The 23,976-nt window shown below is 42.8% G+C and overlaps 2 protein-coding genes across 3 annotated transcripts in view; one reads left to right on the forward strand and one right to left on the reverse strand.

Annotated features, from left to right (window-relative positions):
* Positions 1-23,976, reverse strand: part of RTF2 (replication termination factor 2) — a 349,973-nt gene that overhangs the window by 192,983 nt on the left and 133,014 nt on the right. The gene's annotated exons all lie outside the window — the stretch shown is intronic.
* Positions 1-23,976, forward strand: part of LOC138303985 (beta-1,3-galactosyl-O-glycosyl-glycoprotein beta-1,6-N-acetylglucosaminyltransferase 7-like) — a 48,848-nt gene that overhangs the window by 21,969 nt on the left and 2,903 nt on the right. The window contains exons 2-3 of the mRNA XM_069243600.1: positions 8,294-9,333; positions 11,953-12,048. Coding sequence (XP_069099701.1) covers positions 8,349-9,333; positions 11,953-12,048 — 1,081 coding nt within the window. The 5' untranslated portion in view covers positions 8,294-8,348. The remainder of the gene's footprint in view (positions 1-8,293; positions 9,334-11,952; positions 12,049-23,976) is intronic.

A 23,976-nucleotide genomic window follows, 5' to 3' on the forward strand; every position in this document is an offset into this window, starting at 1 on the left:
GAGCATACAAGAATTGCTCTCTATCCGCATACAAGGAACTATAAAGGTTGGTGAACTAAATTTTGCGCATCACCATATGTCAGCAGCACCTGAAGCAAAACAAAAGTTTCTGGCACGTCGTCCGTCTTGTGACAAAACTCATTTAAACAATCTGTGGGCATGGAAGAAGAAAGACCCGGTGGTATGTCATAGTTGTCTACCAGGCTCTAAAATGTACTCAATATCTGATTTGTAAAGAGGTCACCCCATTCAATAAAGCCTGCCTCTGCCAAGAGGATGAGTCTGGGCTCGGGAATAGCCCTGAGCAACCTGGCCTCGCCCAGAGAGATAGTCCTGGAGCATATGGAGGGCAGGAGTGTTTTGTGAGTGTGTAAGTCGACCAGCACTTCTGGACGACCTGCATTAAAACACTTATGCACTGAAGACGACTCCACCTTTGTACTGAAGAGCCATTGCAATACCGGGACAAGGGGTAGTCCCACCAGGTCAGTTCCCCAGTTTGTATTGATTCTGACCCACCAGCCATCTAGTGGGACTCTGGAGCCGACGTCTGCATAGTAGTATTCATAGTTCGGGGCACCCATCCCTCCACAGTCCAGTGGGGTATACAGTTTGGAGAGGGCCACCTGGCATCTACCTTTGCCCCACAGCGCCACTGGGTGGGGGGGGTCCCGGTGGGAGCAGCCGGCCTGGTACCCTGTGTGTGCGCTCAATGGAGAAAAAGCTTGAGTGTTTGCCCCAAAGGATTTTCAATGAAAAACAATCTTCGAGGTACAATACCATGCTTGGGCCTTCTACTCACTCTGGAAGGCGGGATGTCCCTTCTTGATCATCCGCCAGCTGCCCAATGTCAGCTCTTTTTTCAGGGCCTTAATGTGTGCTGTAGTGTCTGAAACCAACGGCCTGAAGGAGGCTAGATTGGACTCTGTGGATTCTACTCGTTCTTTTAGTTTCTTATTATCTTCCCTCACTATGCCCATATCTATCCTTAGTGCATTTATCTTGGTTTTCACATGTGGTTTTTATGTCAAGCAAAGCTGATAATATCTTGTTGAACCTGCGCAAGTGTGCTGCCAGGGTGCTGCTCAAGGACCTGTCCTGGAGATGTGGTTGGTCCCTCTCCATTCCACTCCCCTGTGCGCCAGTTGCTCCTGCCACTGATCTATCCTGTTTTGTGCGGCCCATTGTGATAAGGATATTACATCAGCTGGGAGTATTATGAAGTGCCGGGGATAGGTGTTTGGGCATCTGGTATCACGCTGCACAGTAGTTGAGTCACTATGGCTCGAATTAATAAGCGGGAGGCACCATAACAATCAAGATCTTGCTAAGTAGTGCTGGGCATGCTCTGCTCTCCCCCTCAACACACCCCACTGTCGATAATAGTATGTTGTGAGCTCATGAGAGTGGAGCAGCACTTGAGGGTGGAAGCTCATGCAGCACGAGCGTGGGCGCCCCTTGTTGACTGAGGACTGAGCGTTGCATTCCTGTTCCCAGAAGAACCATACGGTAGGGATACACACCCTGTATTTTGCCCTGAGAGGTATTGATAACTGTGTTCCAGTTGTTCCCAAAATCAGTAGTGCCTCCGGTTAGAGGCCCTACAGATTAGTTCTGTCGGTGCGTGGCCACTCTCAGCACCAGTAGACATTACCTCTAGGGGGCAGGATAGGTGCAGGGGAGGAGCTGAGTGGCACCACCGCAGGGTCGTTTGGTTTCCTTACCCAGATATATTGCAGCAGTGGAGGTCTTGGCCGTCTCTCTTTGCATGGCCCCATGAGACCGCACAATGTCCTGTCCTTCTAGGTCATCTTCTCAGGGTCATGCCCACTGATTAATTACCTGTGGGATTCATCCTTTGCTCAGCTGCTTGTTCCGCCCTCTCCTCGAGAGGATTGGTCGAGTAGATGCAAGGACAGGGCTCTATGCTCTCCATCCTCCTAGGTCTTCAGTCTCGACAGGCCGCCTCCTGTGACTCACCCTTCCACGTCTTCACTGCAGCTGCTGCCTCCCCTCACATGCAGCAGTCGGCGGATTACCAACGAGATTGGGCAACTTCCTGGCTACCGTCTTTGACCTCTCCTGAGGGGACCGTATGAGATATTTCAAAGGCAGAGGTTTGAGCCCTCTGACTTTCCAGTTCTTCAGTCGTGGCAGGCCGAGCCCCCTGCCCACAGCCCACCCCTCAGCGCTGGACTAGTCCAACTCACTCCTCAATGCGGCGGACCACCTCCTTAGTTGTGGATGTCACGGACATTCGTGCAACATTTGTGCAGCGGTGCCAGGCTTCGGTGTTGGTGCAGGATATTATTTATAGGCTTGGGTAAACAGAGCTCCTTGTAATGCAACTTGCGAGGTCGCCATCTAGGCCACACACCCTCCATTTCCTCAGTGTTAAGGGAGAAACTCACCTATTAAGCATCAACAGATTTGGCAGTATATCCTCCTACAGGACGCAGACATACTCTTTTAATAGGAAATGGACCTCCTCAAGAAAGACCACAAGCAAATGAGCCACCCTGCTTATCACCATCAATACTTGACTTCACCTACTTCTAAGATAGCGGTGGTAGATATACTATGCAAAACACATTTAGGTAAGGTTCCTCAGCAGTTACCAGGGACACAGAAGGGTGCTACATAAAACTCGTCTTACCCTGGGGAGCAACAACCATCACACTCCTAAACATTTATGCCCCTAACACACCTCAAGATCTTTAACTTCCCACACTCTTCTCACATCAGCTCAGGATAGCCAATGGGCACCCAGTGGGAGAGGATTTCAACTTGCCCTGTTGTCCCAAATAAGGCAGGCAACTGAATGCCTGCGCTCCTTATAAAGAGATCACTGAGCTGGGTCTGACGGATGCTTGGTGGAATGGACACCCCGAAGAGAGGGACTATTCCTTCAACTCTTCAGGTCCACTTCACTTACTCGCACACTATGTCCTGGTTACATCTTCAGTGCTCCAAGCTCTGGAACTCTTATCCATGTCTGATAGCTCTTTATCCGATCATGCACACTTCGCTTTCACGTGGAGTTATAGTCTAGCCCACAGAAAGGGCCCCCTGCTCCTGAGAGATCCAGTCAACAGGCAAATCATACGCACAGCAATCACAAATTACTTCACAAACACTACTCAGAACGCCTCTCTGCACACACTAAGTGATGCCACCGTGATGGCACCTCAACCCCCCGCTCCTGAGAGGTCCAATCAACAGGCAAACCATACACACAGCAATCATAGATTACTTCACAAACAACACCTGTCACTTAAAAAATTTAAGAGCTTGAAAAGGTGGATAAAAAAAACCCATTAGAGTCTCCAAATGCAAGCTAGCTGTCCTTGGGGACAACTAAAAACACACAGGGCCAAGCATACAAAGCAAGCACTCCTGGTTATTGACTAGAGGTTCTACGACAATGAAGATAATGATGGCTCCCTCCTAGCCCATAAGATCAGACTATATAGGTCCAAAACATATATTCTACAGATCCAAAGCCTAGATGGCCGCCACACGAAAGGGGAGGCATGGGAAAGGGCAGGGTTTCACATGTTCTACCAAACCCTATATGAGCACAGCCCTGAAAAGTACAAAGAGCTACAAGAGAAGAGGCATGCGACTGACCGTTACTAAACCACGAACACAGGGAGAGTCTGGAAGTCCCTATAAATGAGTTTGACAACAGACTGGCGCTAACCTACTCCAGAATAGAAAAATCACAGTGCCCAGATGATCCATACCCCTCCCCCCTACACTAGTCATTGGCAAGAAGTTAGTCTTTCACCTGCCGACACAACTGGAGCTTCTGTTTAACTGCTTTGCACATAGCATTAGTCTATCCTCTACAATGTGTGAAGAAGATATATCTCTGATCCCCAAACAAGTCAAAGATCCAGCGTCCTGCATGTCATATCCCCCTATGGCACTTCTAAACACAGATGGAAAAAATGTACACTAACGTTTTAGTGATGTGCTTAGACCACCTACTCCCAGGGTTAACTGACCCCGACCAAGTGGGCTTCATTTGCAATAGGCAGGGGGCAGCCAACATCAGGGGACTCGCCCATCTCACTGAGAAGGTATGCAAAAGGAGGGGCCCAGCCCCATTAACCTCCTTGGATGCTGAAAAATAGTTTGACAAAGTCAGCTAGGCCTTTGTGGAAGCAGTTCTAAAAAAGACGAGAAAAAACAGCTGGGCCCTAAATGAAAGATAAAATTACGGCAGCATATGCCTTCCCTACATCGGTCATCCGAGTTGACAGGCAACAACCATCCCCAATTAGACTCACCAGGGGGACTAGCCAGGAATGCCCAATTGGCCCCCATCTGTTTGCCCTAGTGGTTGAGCCACTAGTAATAACTCTAAGATGGAACCGCACCATTGCAGCTATCCCATTTGGGGGCAGAAAGCACAAACTTAGTCTGTTCGCTGACAACATTCTTCCCACCCTTTCCAACTTGCCCAAAATCTGCCAGTATTGATGACTGCCCTAGACCAATTCGAAAACATTTGTGGTTTCAAAATAAACAAAGATAAATTGTGCGTGCTCAACCTCAAGGTCAGCCCACAAGATGTGCCTGCCTTGAAAACACAGGCACCATTCTAATAGTTCTCACTGTCATAGGCCTCCAGATAAGTTCCTGATAATTTGAGCTCCCTTCCGTAAAGAAATAGTGGATGGCTTCAGGAGATGAGATTCATGTACCCGACCCTTGTTGAGTAGACAATATCATTAAAATGAATATCCTACCCTGACTAGTGTATCTCTTCCATTCACTCCCCACACACATTTCCTCTGCGGACATAATCAGCCTGCAAATTATAAAACAAGTTTTTTGTATGGAAAGCAAAATAACTGCTCATATCAAACAAGCTCTTAATGCTTCTCAGGAAGAGAGGGGTCCTAGCCTGTCTAAACCTACTTGAATAATACGGAGAAGCACATCTGCGATTCATCTCGGAGTGTACAGTGTGAGAGAGTGAAAGATCCTGGTTCTATATGGATCGGGCAGTAGTGCCGTCCTCTGTGGTACCTATCATGACTCTCTGTGGAGCATGTTCAAAAACGTGCTTATGCAGCCACAGCTGCAAAAGTGATCCTTGATATGTGTGACCATCTAGCCATCAATAAAGGCCTTACCTCCTTCCCATCTCCAAATATCTCAATTACCTAAAATCCTGACTTCCTCTGGCCCGAGATTCTAGGTCTTTAGCCAACTGGAAGGTTGGTGATTGTCAAAATCTACAAGATCTATTCCACAGTAGCTCAATCAAACTATTTGAACAATGCAAACAGGAACACCATATCCCGGAAAACTCCAGACTTCAACACTGTCAACTTCGAAACTGGGCGCTAACGAACGCCCTGGTGGCTGTTCTCAAAATGACACCCTTCAGGGGCATGATATGCACCTATTCAGGCACAAAAGGGATAATCTCTTATGATCTACAAAGCGGATTAGGTCCGCTGCAAGTCAGTCTTACAGACGACCATAGAGAGCAAGGAATGGAATTGGTACAGGCACAATCTACTCAAACCTTTATGAAGTATCCCCCCCTCCAGCGAGGATCACTCTACAAAATCATGTTCCATCACACCTGCCAATTATCTACATAAATGTTTTCCCACAACCTCAGCTTTTTGCTGTCGGCACCAGCAAGAAAAGGGAATATCTTTCTACAAATGGGACTACACCCTCACACCATCATTCTGGAAGCAAATACTAGGTTACATTCTAGCCACCCCAGGGAAATCCTATTCCGGCATACCCAATCCTGGCTCTCCTGGGTATAATACTCTCCAATATGAAGGGAATGACCAGTGTAGACAAGACAATAACACGACAAACGATAGTGGGGGCTAAACAACTCACCACACTGTTCTGGAAAAAGGAAGAGTCCCCATTGGAGGCTTTCTGGTTCTAAAAATGTGGCAAGTGCTTGCCATGAAAAAGATTACACTGTGCACTAACATATTCCGCCCATAAATTGACAAGCCTATGGCAACCGTTCACAGATTACATGGCAAGGCAAGTATTCTGTTGCTTGAGACCCCAACGGCTCTGAGTTCTACATTGATTGGTGTCAAAGAGGGTATGCCCCCTCAAGATTGTCACTGTGACAAGATGCTTGGGTGAGGGAGGGTTGTCACTAAAGGTCCCTACACTCCCAGAAACAAAAAGACCCTGGAAGAAGAACTCCCATTCCCTGCCCCTTTCAACCCACACCAAACAGCACAGACCAGCTCCCTCCTCTTCCTCTCTTTGCAGCCATTAAAAAATGCTCCATTTGACATCGATTCCTGAAACCCAAACCCCTGCCACAACATGACGAACATGGGGGATTCCCATCTCTCCCTCTGCCTTACATATATAGCCCCCTCCCCACCGCACATCCCCCACAGGTTGTTGTAAACCTTTTTGGTTTTACACCCCCGGTTGGCTGATAACACAAAGCCAGAGATGATGATATCACTTTTCTTTTTCTGACAGCAATTACTTGCAGCACTGTTCTGAAAAGTTAACCACTATCATTTGCCAATGTCTCAAATTAATGAAAATCAACAAACAAACATTTTTATGAAAGAAAGGGAGGTATTTTTTAATAAATTTAACAGCGTCAGCAACAAAACCCCCAGCCTACAATTATCTGCTGCAGTCTTTAAGGACCTTTCTAAAGACAGGCCCTACAGAAACACTTATTTGCCCAGCAGGTGAGCAAATACATCTGCTTTCCAATACATCCTAATGATATATATATAAATAACAGCACAAACCACTTTCTTCCACATCTTCTCTTGGCGAGAAGGCACTTATCAATCCATCTCTGGTACGGGATGCTGAATATACACAGTAAATAAACATAAAAATCTCAATATAATACCCAAAGTAAACATTTACTCCTCACGTCCTTAGCTGAAGCAGTTAGGTTTTCCAACTAAGCTACTGTCCATCATGGAGCATTGAATATGTGGAATGCCATTCAGGTGGTTTACAAGTGGGGGACCAAATGTCCCGGTTTTGCCAGAATGGTGCCAGTTTTTTCTCATATGACAGAGGCAGTCGACTGAGCACATTGGGAGGCACGTTTACACATTTCAGGGCGGGATTATTTAGCAGCCTTTAGCGGCAAGCAGTTTCATTAACACAGATGATAGTGTATGTGTGTAAAACTCTGCATTGAATTCCACTTAGTACCTCACTGAGTGCTGTCAATTAAGGCATTCGATGCAAAATTGTAGTCCTTATTTTTGTGAACTATCTCAGATATTGTTTTCCTAAACCCAGACACTCTATTTACAGATGAGCAGCAATGCATTTGAAAGACACGCTTCAGTCTTGTGACATCCCTTTTACACAAGATGCAAGCTTGCTTTGCCTCTCAAACATCGTGCACTAAGTGCTAAAACTGCCCCTAACAATAAAGAAGGCAAGCAAACATGTTACAGAATTTCAGACACCACAACAGGAGAACTACTCAAGATAAATTGAAATGTTCTCTTAGGAGTTTAAAGGTTAATGCTCCAAACTAGATACTTGTAACAAAAAAAAGATTAAACTTAGTAAGAGAAAGGAAGGTTTTGGTGTTATATTGAGAGAAAACAAAGACAAGGGTTTATTTCTGGGCTAGAAACCTAACGTACACTCTTCTTCAAAACAACAGATACAATTTTGCCCTTTGATGCTTACCACCCATTAACATTATTAAATGTTTAGCAGTACACCAAAGTAGCATCTACATATCAATCACCATCAGGAAAACACATCAGTGACAGGAACAGCTCTTGTTTTCTCCACTGAAGATATCAATTTAACGAAGCAAGAATGTAAAGTGTCAAATCACGCCTGCTGCACTTCTGTTCGCAACTCTGAGGGTCAGGTCCCACAACGCATTATGCGTATAGTGACTAATTCACTAAGCCAGTCTTTCTAAAGTGCTGCCTAACCGTATCCTCTGGGAGAATGCATGAAATGTATTTTTAAGGGGTCGAAAAGTCAACTGACATAACTTTATACTTTGCGGGATGAACATTAGTTGTTCACTCAGCCCAACTATACTATTGTTTTAAACATGAATAGCTTTATTTGCAAAATCCAAACCCTAAGTCCGAAAAAGCAAAGTACAAAAAAAATCTTACATTACCAGGATAACGCTTAGCACCACCTGTAGTTTCAATACTGAAATGCCAAGTTGAAACAGCATGCCATAGCACAATTTTAGGAACAATTCTTGGAAGATTCACTGTAATCGGTTTATAACAAGTAATGCATTTTTGAATTCTTACAGGTTTAAATATCCCAACACCAAACTATGAATCTAAAGAAGATACCAAAGGCAGAAAATGAGCCAGCTGGACGCAGCCAAGTCAGGATTTTTACTCTGCATCGGCATTTGTGTTTTCATCTTCTCTGTAATGTACATGAAGTATTCTGTTTCCAAGGACCCAAGTGAACAGAAGTTTGTCCCGGAATTGGTAGAATGCGGCTTTTATCCAGATGAACTTTGCTCAGCTCTTTTTGAAGGGAAATCCGCTGCTCCTGGGATTGCAAATTATTGCCAAGAAGCATTAGCCCCACTGTCCATTAAAGGGCCCTCTTCCCTGCAGAATTCGGTAAACTGCTCCAAATTCATCAACGAACAGCATTTCATTACAAGTCCACTGTCTGACGAGGAAGCAAATTTTCCCCTGGCATACATTATCACTATACACAAAGAGTTGCACATGTTTGTCAAGCTCATCAGAGCCATTTATGCACCTCAGAACGTATACTGCGTACATGTGGACGAGAAATCTCCCAGTACCTACAAAAACAGTGTACAGAACCTGGTCGGGTGCTTCAGAAATATTTTCTTGGCATCAAAGAGAGAGAATGTGGTGTACGCTGGATTTTCCAGGTTGCAGGCAGACATCAACTGCATGAAAGACCTTTTGGACTCTCAACGTAAATGGTTCTATGTAATCAATCTCTGTGGGCAGGACTACCCACTCAAAACCAACAGGGAAATTATTGCATACCTCAAAAGTAAGTGGAAGGGAAGAAACGTAACTCCAGGAGTAGTTCAACCAGAACACATGAAACACAGGACACTAGTTAGTTACAAGGAGTTTGTCAATGTAGGAGTTTCTTATGTTTATCCAACGTCAAAGAAGAAAAATCCACCTCCACACAATATCACTTTGTACTTTGGAACTGCATACTACATGTTGACAAGGGAATTTGTTAATTTTATACTGACAGATCAGCGTGCTACAGATTTACTAGAATGGTCAAAGGACACATACAGTCCAGATGAACACTACTGGATCACACTGAATCGTTTGCCAGGTAAGGAAAGGAAAATATGCATGTGTGACGTATCCTGTCAGCTGTTCAAGTTATGATAAAGCACATTATTTTATCGATTGTGAGTTGCAATTCAGGGCTTTAAGCAAGGCCATACAAAAGAGACGGCTCTTGAAGTAGAGTGAGATGATCTGCTTCTGAACATGCACCCCAGTAATGTAGCATACACATCATCATCATCACCTGCTGTTTTTGATCCATCAAACTAACTGCTGCAGCAGTCAGATTCAAGCAAATTCATCTCACACTTTGTGATTTAGTGGTTTAAATCACGCCTGCACTACAGGCATCAATTAAATTGGGCCCTTTCTTTTCCCCTGATTCATGCCTGAAAGTCAGTACACGGGAGAGGACTTTCTTGGTTCCCACTGATGTTGGTAACATGGGCATATTACTGTTCTCTATCACAAAGGTACAGAGATTTGTGAATTATGCATATGAATTTGCCTTTGTAATTTCCCTATGTCTTCATCCTATCCCTGACTCCATTGCTGCACCGTCTCAGTTATATAAAAATCTAGATGTGCGAGAGCTGGCTTAAGCTTATTGTATCATTAACTGAGGGTAGACTCACTGGAGCTTCCAGCTATTCTGACAACAGTTAGACAGTTCTGTTTACCCCTCGTTCTGGTTCACCAACGAAATTAGATTTGTGGTCTCAGCCCTAGGTCCAGCAGTTGTGCTATAGTCATCTAGGAATTAGTATCACTGCCTCCACGCTCTCACAAAACCACCTTCCAAATTTAGTGCATATGGAAAAAAGTACTTTCTTTGCGACCCAACAAAAATACCACAGAATGCTGAAGGAGGATAGTAATGGGACAAAACTATTACATGCACATCAGGTGCGGGGGCACCAGGGCTCATTGACATGAATGGTCCACAGCAAACCAAACTACCTAACTAGAGAACAATGGGCCTATTTTGCCTGCCCTTGGGTTCAATACACCCTTGCTAGGCCACTTTCCTGTCACTTGAAAAGGAGTCTGTTCATGTCATGCTTATTTTCCAAGTAGAAAAAGACCCTTAACTTTATTACACAAAAGGTGGAAAACACGCACAAACTAGAGGAGGTGTAGTGTTTCAAAGTCTTTACTATAGATAATTTCTAAAATATAAAATAGAAATATGATGTATATACTGTCTCGCACACAAGTAAAGCATGCATAACTTTTAGAGTAATTAAGAGTATTAAAATAATAGAACTTCCAAGCACCTAAAACAGTCCCAGGGACACAAATTAGCTGCACTGCATACCGCATTTGGCAGTTCCGTAACAATGATAAGTGGAAATGTCTTGTAACACAATTTGCTGTGGTTCACTCCAGGACACACCTATTTGGTTTTGAAATAGCTGTGCATCAAGAAACAACAAATACAGTAAACGGATGAAAAGATGCAGGATTTCAGCCAAAATACAGAGAGTGCAAAGATTTCAGCGAGATTTGATTACAACAATAGATTAATCTGCTGGAAAAGCAGGCTAGATGAGGTCGGTGCTTCGGGTTTAGGGCAGTAATACAGACCATACACTAGTCAAGTATAGAAGGAAAAAAAGGCAGAGGGATCACAGAAGGGGTCCCTTTGCGAACAGTTCACTGTGAGGAATGAAGAGTGGTTCCACGGCTCTCCTTTGTGGGAATAAGTGAAGAGAGGAAGCCTGAGAAAGGTTCGATGGCGTCTTCCTTTTAAAAAAAAAAAAAAAAAAAAAAAAGAGAGGAAGCGAGCAGCGGAGTAGATGATGAAAGAGAAAAGACCAAAGGTGCCAAACTCTTGCACAGCCCCTCACATCACCAATATAGGGCTATGAATGCTAGCGGCACACATTGAAAGCTGCAGATCAACAAGAAATGCCAATGTATTTCCATGCCCATGCACCCACCTTTCCAATCCATAGTCCATTCTGTGTGCATCCATTTCACGGAGAATCCATAAAACATTTACCATCCAGCACTATGAACACTTGTGCACCAGTCTCTTGCGATAGCCGTATTAACCCAACACCAATCATCTCGCATCACTGGCAAAAATGCAAGACTTCAGAAGACAAACTGTGAAATTCTCTCTCTTCTTCCAGGAGCCCTTAATCAAATAAGATTGCAGATACGGCCGCCACTGGTAATATGGCCCCGTACATTGACTTATAAACGAAGGTGGCTTTATATGAACTAGAAATAATTATCGCCACACCTAAGCATCCAAAATCTGTCTGTTATGTTAATAGGCATTCGAGGTTCTCCAAAAATAGAGCATTAATGTTGGTTAAAATATTTACAATGGTATGTCGTGTGACAACCATAATTCCTCACAGAAAATGTAAGATTAATAATTTTACTTATTAAGCTTAATGCACAGTTTGCAAAGTTTAAACTATAGGTCTAAACCATGGGCCATGTATATCCAGATTTCGCTCGAACTGGTTCTGAGATTTAAAGATACATGATCCTTGCCCCATAAATGACTTTTCCATAAGATTAATGAATCCTACCATGTGAATTGAGGCAACATGCTTTTTCCAGCACACACCAATACAAAACAGTTTTGACCGATGGATTAAAACTGCTAATACTTGACCCCTCTCACAAGTGTGTCCTTTCCTAGATGCTCCAGGTGCGACTCCAGATGCTCAGTGGGAAGGAAATATACGAGCTATAAAATGGAAGGAGCACGAAGGTACTGGGCATGATGGCTGCAAAGGTAACTGCTTTACTGAAAATATATATTTGTTAATGTTGTGTTTTAAATTGATTTATTAAGCACATTATCACCTTGAAAATCATTACAAGATGGCAGCTGTGCATGCATACGCATGCATGTATTGCAGACCACTTGTAATGCTTTTTCAAGAACATAAGAGAAGAAAATCCCTCAAAAGATGTTCACTGTGTATGCTCACAGATACGGTACGCCATGTTGTAATAGTTTGGCTAGGCCAGTGCTTAAGAAGCTTACAAAGCAATTCAATAAGTACTGGTGAAAGCAAAGGAATGTGCAATGGCAGCATCCAGGAGTGAGAGGAGGAGTGGCAGCTGGGGTTATATGCAGCCTTAGGGCCTGAGGAGTACAGAGACAGTTGGGCAGGAAATAGGGGGGAGAATGTATTGGCCGCAGCAAAGAGTTCATCACTGAGGGACTACTTAAAGCTTCATGTAATCTTATGGAAAATGCCATGTCATTAAGTACAGTATACCCATCCAAAGGCAACTGCTAAAGAGATACCAACAACCAAAAGTTGAAAGGATCTAACAAAAATCTCACTGTCTGTATTCATATTATTTATGTTCTTGTGTATCGATAACATGAAATCTCTGCCTATTAGCTGCAGTTACCTTAAATGGGGTGAGGAGAAGTCGGACTGGGGTGGGGGGGGGTTGTGGGTGTGTGTGTGTGTGTTGGGGGGGGGGGGGGGGTTGTTTGGTTATAAACATTAAGTTTATTTTAACACTCTCTTTACCTTTAGGCCAATGGAAATATGCTGCCATGACTCAAAAATGGGAAATGTAAGGTTGGGAAGTAGGCATTCATGCACTAACTATTCTGAATGGACACATCAACTCCACTGTACAAATCATTTTGCTGTTCTCCATTAGCCCTCTCCATATGAGTCTCGAAACTGCGGTTAATACTAACTAGATAGAAATACGCTATTATACATATAAAGATTGACTCATAGTTAAAAAAAATATTACTCTCCTAACACTAGGGAAGCTGAGCATGGGTGATCTTTCACCCTGGAAGTTGTGTGTCAACTGACATTAGCAATAAGAGCCTTTTGGAATTATAAATGGGTGTTCTGGTTGGCCACGACCCCATAAAAGTTTGATTGTATTCATGCAGTATATAGATATAGAGGCAGATAGCATATGGTCATTCTGATTATTCATGTACATGAAAATTAAAGGTTGCAGACTTCTTTGGGAGTCTCTTTAAAGGTGCATGGAAACATGTAAATTCATTTTTAGGTTGAGAGCGCAAGCGCTTTGACCTGTTGTAAGTATTGTGGCTTTTAACCACGCCTACTGCACGCCCATCACTTTCACTTGTTCATGGGCTTGCCTTTCAAAAATCCTGTGTTATCATTGGTAAATGATTTAACATTAGTCCCTCCTTGGGGCAGTTTTGTTACTGCCTTGCAGACTGCCCCTGTTACATGGATAATTGCACATCTGACTGTGAACAAACTTCTTTTTCTTTTTGTGTCTCTCCTTCATGCTCACGGAGGCCATGGCGCTTTGAATCGGCTCGCTTATGTCAACTGTTTTACTTTTCAATTTAAGTGTCAAGAAAAGTCCAATTAGGAATTTATAAGCTTATAGATCTAACTCGGGCAAATGCAAGACCAATTGCATTGCAAATGCTTGTTATTCTTTGAGAGACTCAATGTTCATTGCAACTTATAAATATTTTTTTTTATTTTACAGACTAGGTGGTAAAGTCAGGAAATTGCCTTTCCGAAGAAGTGATATAGATAAAATCAATATCAAAACTAATAAAAGGCATGTGGGTGACTAAAAAAAAAAAAAAAAAAAAAAAAAAAAGCACGGGACATGAAGATCAAAGACAACCTAGCGTCTATGGTGGCTAAGCAGAAAGGATAGACAGACTAGGTGGACGACCTTATGCGCCATCTCTTTTAATGTATTCATGTAATTTCAGGACTTTTTCAGAAACTTTACAACCTTAGCACTATGTGAGCTACAGCTCAGTCAATGAATAGTTAAATGTAAATATAACTCAGACATTTTCCTACTGATTGCTCTGCTCCGTGCTGAGGAGATTAGAGATGCAAAGCAAAAACAATGCATGAAAGAAAAACATTGCTGAAAAACACAAAGCTAGACTATGATGGGTTATACCGAATATTCTAAACTAAGTCAATGAAACAAGTTGACTGATGCTCATATCTCACTCTGCTTATCCCTCAACCGATAAAGAATAATAGATACTTCAAGTAAACAAAACTCAAAAGCCATTTTTTGAGTAGGTGTACTTGTGTACTTGTGTCGGGCACATGCTGCATGCTCATAACTAAGAACCGGTTTGATTTCCAGGGCTCAGAGAGAGGCATAACACTTCAGGTGCAAAGCGTCAATCTTCCCTTCTATTTGCTGTCTCTTGCTGTTCACTTGCCTTACTAAGAGGTTCGTGCTTCTGCCGCCATCGGAAGGGGGACTATATTTTTCTCTTTACTCCATAGGGCTGTCTAGGTGCCCAATTGTACCTCATGAAGAATTATCACCATGGTGGGACCTCCGATTTGGCATTTCCTTTGCACAGCACCAACAAGTCTATTAAAGTAATGATAAACTATCCCTTTTCATCAACCTTTGTGTATTAGAAACAAACAAATAGCTGAAAAACACTTGCACAGTCCTGCCGCATCAATCACCGGCCAGACGCCAACACTTCAAGACGCCTAACGAGGTCTTGCTCACAACTAAAGGAAACAACATCAATGGTGTACTTTTACGTCCTGACGTGCACGTCTCGAAATAGACATAGAAAACATATACCACAGGGTTGCCGAACACACTTTCAATTATCTGTGCCAACAGTGCAAAACAATTTACATACATATATTCAAAATAATTATATTTGAAAAAAATAAATTAATAGCACACAAAATACCAATATCTCTCCACTATATCAGCAAACTAAAACAAATCACATCAAAAATGTTTTTGAAAGCTCCAGCGGAATATCACGAAAAAGGCTATCTTTATCTATGGACCGGGGTAAATAAAATACTCCGTCTGGGATTATCACCTCACATGTAGCAACATAATAAATCTCCAAATTTGCAATGAACATTATATTATAAATCCTGAATGGGTGCCTAATTTTTCAAACTAGATAACATGATACATGTCTAAATACACTATCTATTCACTAACACTGAAATTATTTTCATAAAATCAAAATTTATACATAGCTACAATGGCAACTGAGTTCATCAATAAGGACTTAAGTAAAAAGTGCCATGATTAGTAAGTGGCTAAAACATGGATTGTCCGGAAACATTCAAGCCCAAGTAGGCATATAAACAAAACTATGATAAATCACACCAAAAGGTAAATCTTATTACTTAGTATAAATGTTCAGCTGGAGTACAAAGTATTCTTTCAACATATATTGCTTTGCAACGATTGAAATTTCGAGCCCTTCTTCCTCTAATACACACACACACAAACAGCAAGGGGTGCAAAAGATCCCAGAGAGCTGGAAACAACAGAGGTACCATTCTACCATCACAGATTCAAACCTTTGGGGCTTGGAATCAAGCTTGAGTACGTATGTGTTTGGACTCTTCTACTCAGCTCTTTTTCCATGTCTCCTCTCCTTGGTCTTTTTGCCACTGCATCAACCACATATTTGAATTAAGACACTTTACAGCCATGTACCCTCAGCAAAATGCCTAACCATCAGATAAACCCGATCTTGATGTCTTTAACATGTTGCAAAATACGTTTGTGAACTGGGTTTATTTCACTACATACATACTGCAGGCCGCAAAGGCCTTCCAAAACATACACCACAAAATCAGTTCTGCAGGTGTATGCTCCCCTGATTCATACCAAGGGAGACTTACAGTGCGTTTTGTTAAACCCAAATGCACACGCTTTGCAACTAGAACATTTGCAAAACTCTCTGCTCTTCTGCAACCAGTTTTTCTTGACATCGTGGGATATGAGTTAATAAGGGCATCCCTCATTCATCTTGCTCTGTTGAAATAGAGCCTAGTCTGGTTGTTATAGAAGGGCCAATTATGAGGTCGTTCTGTGCTACATGCCAATAATTGTTGAGAATTTTTCTGATGGAACCTTGCTTAATGCAATACTGGGTAATGAATCTCATCTGTGCAAACTCACTCTTCTTATGTGGATTCTTCTGGAACAGAGCTTGATCCCTGTTTAACATTTCTGTTTTGGAAGAAGAATCGTGTATGACATCCTCACTGTACCCCGTTCATGGAATTTATGTGCAATCTCATTTAACGCAGATTTAAGATCATCATCATCAATGCAATTCCTACGGGCGCGTATCGCTTCACCATTGGGAATGCTTTTCTTCAAATTCACTAGCTGAAAACTATCTGCATGAAGGACCGTATTGCATGCTGTGGGTTTTCTATATATTCTGAAGTGTAATTTGTAGTTCTGCATATAGATCTCTAATTCCCCCCCAAAAAAACTACTTTCGCAGTTGGTACTGGTAAATTGGAGACTCAGCTTAATCACATTGATTCTATCCATTACTATTTTTGCACTGTCAATGGACTCCCTGCAAATAACAAACGGATCGTTTATAAACCTGGCCAAAAGGAGAATATCGTTGCACCATTCCTCTGAAAAATCGGTCCTGAGTACCTGCTCCTCCCACATGCAAATTAGCATAGCTGGGAGTGCAAGTAGTCCCCCTCACTGTACCCCTCATCTGCCTGTATACATGCTCGTTAAACAAGACATAATTATTCTCAAGATACCACGGAGTCATTTTCAACAACATATTGGTGTGTCTCAACCGTGCCAATGGTCTCACACTTAAAAAAAGGTTGCCTCGCATTCAATCCATCTCGATGATCAATGCTAGTGTACAATGACGCAACATCACGAATAGCTGAATAACTTCTATGTAAAGTACTCATGACACTCCGACCTTGGGTTCCAATCAACCCCAAAAGGATGTGAGCTACATGAACTAATTATGTTTTTTGTTACACAACACCTAAAAAAACTGTGATGTTGCATGCCTATATTTTAAAAGTAAAAAAATCTGGTGGCGCTGAAAGGCAGCGCCTGGGAGCAAACTGCAGTTTAGATAGCTAGGTTCCTACCAGCTTCTGCGAATTTCCAACTCGGTGTACTAATTACTTAATCACTTCAGTGATTTGTATAGCTGAATTGGAGCAGTAACAGAACATTCTAGAAAACAAGAGTCTTATAGGTCTTCTATAGAACCATGGGGAAATGCCCATGCTTCATACCAGATAAACATGATTATAACTCCTGAAAGCATGTAACTTTTTTTTTAAAGGTAGAGCTTACCAATAACGCAGCTGTCTACTTAAAAGACCTGTTGTGGGCATACCAAGAACTTACTGCGAGCTCTAAGCCCGCCCATTGTTTACCATGGGCTGGCTTTATTATCACTCACTGCCTTGCTTCTTCTTCAACGGCTTACCTTGCCCATCTTGTCTTTGGCCCTTCAATGGAGCATAGCGCTTTACTATCCTCTTGATTTGTGTGATCTGTGTCCTTCCGTTGCTAACTTTAGGGAACTATTTTTTTCTTTTTGAATAGGAACTTCATGAGATTGCACGTTTTCCAGTTCTCTTCTTCGTGTGTTCCCTACAAATGCCACTTGCGCTGCTTCTCACCCTCCCCCACATGCGGCTCTCTCCCATGTGTTTTTTCTCCAGCTCCCCCACAATACGCCTTTCCCTGTCCTTTTTAAAAAAAACTTTGCACTTTAACAAAAAGCAATCTTTTTTTTATTTATCAATCCAAGTGGCATCTGTCATCCAAGACTGGTAAATATAAAAAACAAAATGAAGAAAATGTCCGCCACATTTTTAATTGCTGCTGTCCAGCAGTGTTTAAGTCAGCGAGAAATAACTATCTGACTCCTTAGAGCACGCCCACAACTTTTCCTTCACAAGGTCAGACAACTTCCTTTCAGCCCCACACACACTTTATTGCTGCTAGCCCCATGTAAATGTCACTCGTCATAAAAGGAATGTGAATGGAGACCTCATAAGTTTTCATGTTTGTTTATATTGTCCTAGGTGTGCATGCTGAGCTCTGTGGCGCAAATGCCTTATGCTCAGTTGTAAGTCTTGGTCCCTGTTCTTTATTGTAGTTGCGGTGTGCATAAAATGCTAAGGGCCACTCCAACAAGCAGCGCAATGTCTCTGCTCATACTTTTCCATTTGGTCCAGTTTGCACTAATCTTCAGCAGGCAAACAATTTTAAGCAACATTAATCATTCCGGATTGAAAAAAAGACATAATGACCAGGGGCAAGACACACTTCTCTCCCTACACGGTAGCCAACAGCAGACCAACAGACCTTTTTGCAGTGACTGGTGGCTCACCCGACTTACGGGTAACTCATGCTAAGAAAAAGCTTTCCTTTTGCACAAGTTGGTGTCTTTGCTATTCTTTGTACTTAATGGCACTTAGTTACCTTAAGGGACTACAACATGGACGAACCTCAAAACATAATGTTACATTGAGCCAGGGCTTTCCATTTATCCAAATGCACTTTGAATCTTGGTAATTGTTGCCTTACTTTCCTTTTGCACCTTTGAGCTGGTTGACCATTTCTAATAGTTTTGTTTGTTAAATTTAGGTTGCGCCTGAGATAGCACATATGCCATCACTTGCAAGACATTTTGTTAACTAAAAAGGGAATTGTCGGCTCCCACTTCCAGTGCTTACCATTCATTGACTTTACTGTCACTCTTATTTGCTGTCTCCTGATTGGTTAGAGCATGCAGTTTCACTTTCACTTTATTTCTCCCATCCATGGAGGACGGACCAAGTACTGATTGCTTCATTTTGATTAGCGTCCTTTTGCAGTTCGTGCTGGGATTGAGGCATTTTTTCTTTTTCTTTTCCCTTCCTAGTTGTTGCTTGTTCCCAATCCTTCCTCTCTTTATTGCTTGCCTGGTGTTTTTGCTCCCTTCCACATGGTTCCTTGCTCTGTTGTTGCTTTCCTCTTCTAGGTTGTTGCTTGCCCTATGCTCCCGCCACATAGTTTTTACACCATTTTGTAACCTTCCCCCATCCACCTTCCCGAGCTTCTACTTGCCCCATGGCACCCACCACCCCCTCCCACCCACCTCCTTCCAGCTGCTGTTGCTTGCAGGCTCCCATCACAAAAAACATTGACAAAGCCAAATATCTCTCTCATACATGAGAGCAATTTGATTTATCAATGTATTTTTTAGCCATGTTGAACAGCAGCGTGGCTGCCCCGAAGCATGATTGAAATAAAAAATAAATAAAAATCACCTAAGTCAATAGATCTCAGATAGGTGAGACCTATTGACTGTGCCAAGGCTTGTTAATTTTTCAAACAAAAGACGTCAGCTTGACGTTTAATTCATATTAGCTCCATGTAAGAGCAAATGTGTCCAGGGAGGAAAATGGGTGGTTTTAAGTGGCAAATTCGGCCACCCGTGTTTTGCATAGCACACATTCTTTTCAGCTGTCAAAACGTCTTAAGTACATCTTACTAGGTAGAGATTCGGCTGAGATAGAGTTCCTTGAAGCACTTCTGGAACCCTTTTGAGGCATCTAATGATACATATATTAATGCAGACAAACGACAAGTACTTTGATGAGGCATGAGGAAAGGCTGATGTGGCAAGAAGAAAGGCATTTATTGCTACAACAGTACATGTCGTATTTCTCATTGTCGTCCGCCTCTTGTTGAGGCAGACACACTCCCAGTTTAATACAGGCGTATAACCTGTCGGTGTAAAAAAAAAAAATATATGATCTCTTATGCTCCATTATTTTACCTTGTAAAAAAGAAAACAGACATTTTATGGACTGGTTCAGTTAAGCTACCAAATGTATCCCGCAGTGCATGTTCAAATTGAGACTCTTGCACCATACTTAGTACTACAAGCCCGTCTATCTCTGTCGGCATTCACTCCCTTGAACAGCAGATTATTATCGTACCGCTGTACTATATGCTCTAGTTTGTACATATACTCCTTCGATATTGGGATGTCAAGAAGAGATTTAATACATGTGACAACATTTTAGACGTGCCTTGACAATGTAGCGGTCGCCAGACCTTATGCGATAAACTTTAAAAAAGAGAGCTGATAATTATTGCAGAAAGAGGGACAGTGGCTCCGCACAGGTGTTTTGTTTGGACATAGGCTGTGTGTCCACTGGAAAAAGAGTGCTTGAATTTCAGTTTTTGCCTTATGGGAAAGCTTATGCTCAAATACAGCAGGACTTTGTTGATTATAGTGACACACCACTCATCAAGGCTACACGTTTAAGCCATTTATTATGTAAAGTTAAAACAAAGACAGTTGGCCTGACATATTTAATGCAAACAGCATATGTAGAAAGAGGATTGACATCACACTATGTGAACAGGTTTCTTTAGTTACAGAAAATCTTACAAACTACTATAGTAAGCATGTGTTTATTGTTTGGCTGATTGTCATTTTAAATAGACAGTTAGATAGTTTTCTGGCAGTGTATGCCTGACGGTTGACTTCTGGGAAAGCTGATACAAAAGCCAGCAGTCTTCAGTTGGTTATGCTGATAAGCCAATGATAAAGGCTATAAGCCTAATTGTTTGTTTTTGGGAAACTTATGTCAGGTGCTATACGTCTGATATTTTTATTATAAAAAATTATGACAAAGGTTGTAAACCTGACCAATTTATTGTGCACTGCGATAAAGGCTGTAAACATTTTGTTGCATGGAATCTCACAGATTACAATAGTAGATAAGGTTTTAAGCAGTGATTACCTCCTGACAAACACCTGGAGTTGAAGATTTGCAAAGGACTACTCCTCAGTAGACTGTTTTTTTGTTTTTTTAGCTGCTAGGCTAGCTTGAATCCAGCTGTGCAGTGAGCACGGGACCCATATCTGGGTATACCCTTCCCATTTGGGGCGACAAATGCAAAAAGAACAGATGATGGATGGAATGCTGAACAATGCAAACATTCACCCCCAATCACAAAGATCTGGGTTTAATCCATCATTATTTATTTCATCACGCCACCCCTGTTTGGACCTAGCCATATGCAAATCAGTCTTGACCCTGTTCCTCATGGGAACAGTCCAGCCCGAACTGCCAAGCCAGAACCTCCCTGGACCAGAAACAAGCATCCTAGGACAGGTTTCAGAATATCAATCGCCTCAAGCCTCATTTCGAGAGGACAGAGGTAACAATGCTCTTGGCAACAGATGATGGGGTGGAGGAAGAGAGTGAGACTCTTCCTGACCTTCAGTCTGCCAAAGAGAAAGATGGTTCTGTGGAGGGGTGTGAACCTCTCCAACTCCCAGACCAAGGGACTGTCGCCAAGTGTTGGAACAGTTTGTTCCTATAGTTTCCTTGATCACAGGGGTCACTTATCTGTGTACACATGATGTGCACACTGGGGACAGTCCTCCTGTTAAACATAAGATTTACAGAGTGGCTGACAAGGATAGGGCAAACATAAAGGCTGAGGTATCCAAAATGTTAGCCCTTGGGGTAATTGAGTTCTCCACTAGCCCTTGGACCAGCCCTGTGGGCTTGGTCACAAAAGCTGCTGCTCCTGGTTCCACCCCAGAACTCAGGTTCTGTGTGGATTGCCGGGGAATCAATGCGGTCACAAACTGAAGCACACCCCATCTCCTGAGCTGATGAGCTCATTGATCGGTTAGCGGCTACCAAATATCTCAGCACGTTTCACTTAACTTCTGGATATTGGCAGATTGCTCTGACTGAGTGGGGCCAAGGAGAGCTCTGCACTCTCCACCCCAGATGGGCACTACCAATTTAGGGTGATGCCCTCTGGGATGAAGAATGCCCCTGCCAGCTTTCAGAGGTTGGTCAACCAAGTGTTGGCTGGACTGGATGTTAGTGCAGCCTACCTGGATGACATTGCTATGTTCAGCTCCACCTGGGAGGAACACTTGCAGGGCCTCTGCAAAGTGTTAGAGGCCCTGCAGAAGGCAGGGCTCACTATTAAGGCTAGCAGGTGCCAAATAGGGCAGGGTTCTGTGGTGTACTTGGGACACCAGGTGGGGAGTGGCCAGGTGGCACCCTTTCAGTCAAGGATTGACACTGTTCTGGCCTGAGAGCCTCCCAAGACCCAGACTGAGGTGAGAGCCTTTCTAGGTCTCACCGGATACTATAGGAGCTTTATCAAGGGGTATGGCACTATTGTTGCTCCTTTGACTGAGTTAACCTCCAAAAAGCAGCCCAGAAAGGTGATGTGGACTGAGTCTTGCCAGACAGCTTTGGATGCCCTGAAGGCAGCCATGTGCCCTGTACCCGTGCTGAAGTCTCCTGACTTCTCCAAAGAATTTGTTGTGCAGACTGATGCTTCAGAGCATGGTGTAGGAGCAGTTTTATCACAGCTAAATGAAGAGGGCCTAGACCAGCCTGTAGCCTTCATTATTAGGAGGTTACTTCCCTGAGAACGTAGGTGGAGTGCAACGGAGCGTGAAGCTTTTGCTGTGATGTGGGCGCTGAAAAAACTAAGACCCTACTTGTTTGGGACTCACTTCTGAGTTCAGACCGACCATAGGCCCCTCTGATGGTTAACGCAGATGAGGGGCGAGAATCCAAAACTGGTGAGGTGGTCCATTTCCCTACAGGGGATGGACTTTACAGTGATACACCGCCCTGGAACAGAACACGCCAATGTTGATGGTCTGTCCAGATTCTTCCGCCTTAGTGATGAGAACTCCCATGAGGTTGGGTAGTTCTCCCTACTTTCAGCTGGGGAGGGGTGGGTGGGGGGTTGGTGGGAAGAGCATGTGTTAGGTACTTTGTGTAAAATCAACGTTTCCATTATTTTCTATGGAGTAAGACTCTTATTGTTTTGAAAATTCATATCTGGACATGAAAATGTTGGATTTTAGTTGTTTTGGTCTTGTTTGATTTAGTTAAATATTCCCTATTTTTATCAACTGGTGTGGGGTCCGTTTTGTAGTGTTTTCACTGCATTACTGTGTGTTTGGTACAAATACTTTACACATTGCCTCTGGTATAAGCCTGACTGCCTGTGCCAAGCTACCAAGGGGGTGAGCAAGGGTTATCCTAGGTGTGTATCTCCATAACCCTGGCTAGAATGGGGGTCCCTGCTTGGACAGAGTGTAAACTGACTGCCAACCAGAGACCCCATTTCTAACACCGATGCTGCACAACATTGGTAAAAAATAAAAATAAAATAAAAACTTGCAAAGTTAATATGTTAATACAGAAAAGCCCGTAAGTAAGGAAACGTCAGTAAATTAATAAAGGAAGGAATATTGGCTTTATCAATGCTTTTTGGAGACGTTCAGTTTGCTGTACAAACTTGGGAAGAGGGAAGCTAGGAAGTCTTCAGCAATGATAATATTGTATGTCAACCCCATCCAGTGCAAGATAATCTGCAAATGATTTACAGGCGTCCACTTATATAAAGGTGAGAGACAAATCAATGAACATTAGCTGACAAAGTACAACTCTATGAAAATGGTTTGACTGTAGGTTCTTTCATGTACCCAGGTTAGGTCTGGGTGCCTTGGAAATGCACTTGCCGTTCAGAGAAGACAGTGTAAGTGGAAATGTCTTCTCAAATGAAACCTTTGAAAGAACCAACTGACACGACTGACATGTTTCAAGATATACACTAATTGAGATTATTATTTCCATTTTGGGTTGGCTTCATTCGGACAAGCAGAACAAGCACTGGTTAAGCAGAACAAGCACTGGTTAAGCCAAACAGGTCAGGCGTTTGGTTGACAACAGATGTAAACAAGAGGTATTCACAAATGATGTTTAAATGTCCTGCCTGAATAAATTATATTTATCTCTTTAAAGTCAGCCCTAGTACCTTTGTCAGGTTAGGGGAAAGTAGTAAACAAATTGCTTCTGTAAAGAATGAATAA

This window comes from Pleurodeles waltl, chromosome 7, assembly GCF_031143425.1.
Source record: "Pleurodeles waltl isolate 20211129_DDA chromosome 7, aPleWal1.hap1.20221129, whole genome shotgun sequence".
Lineage (NCBI taxonomy): Eukaryota > Metazoa > Chordata > Amphibia > Caudata > Salamandridae > Pleurodeles > Pleurodeles waltl.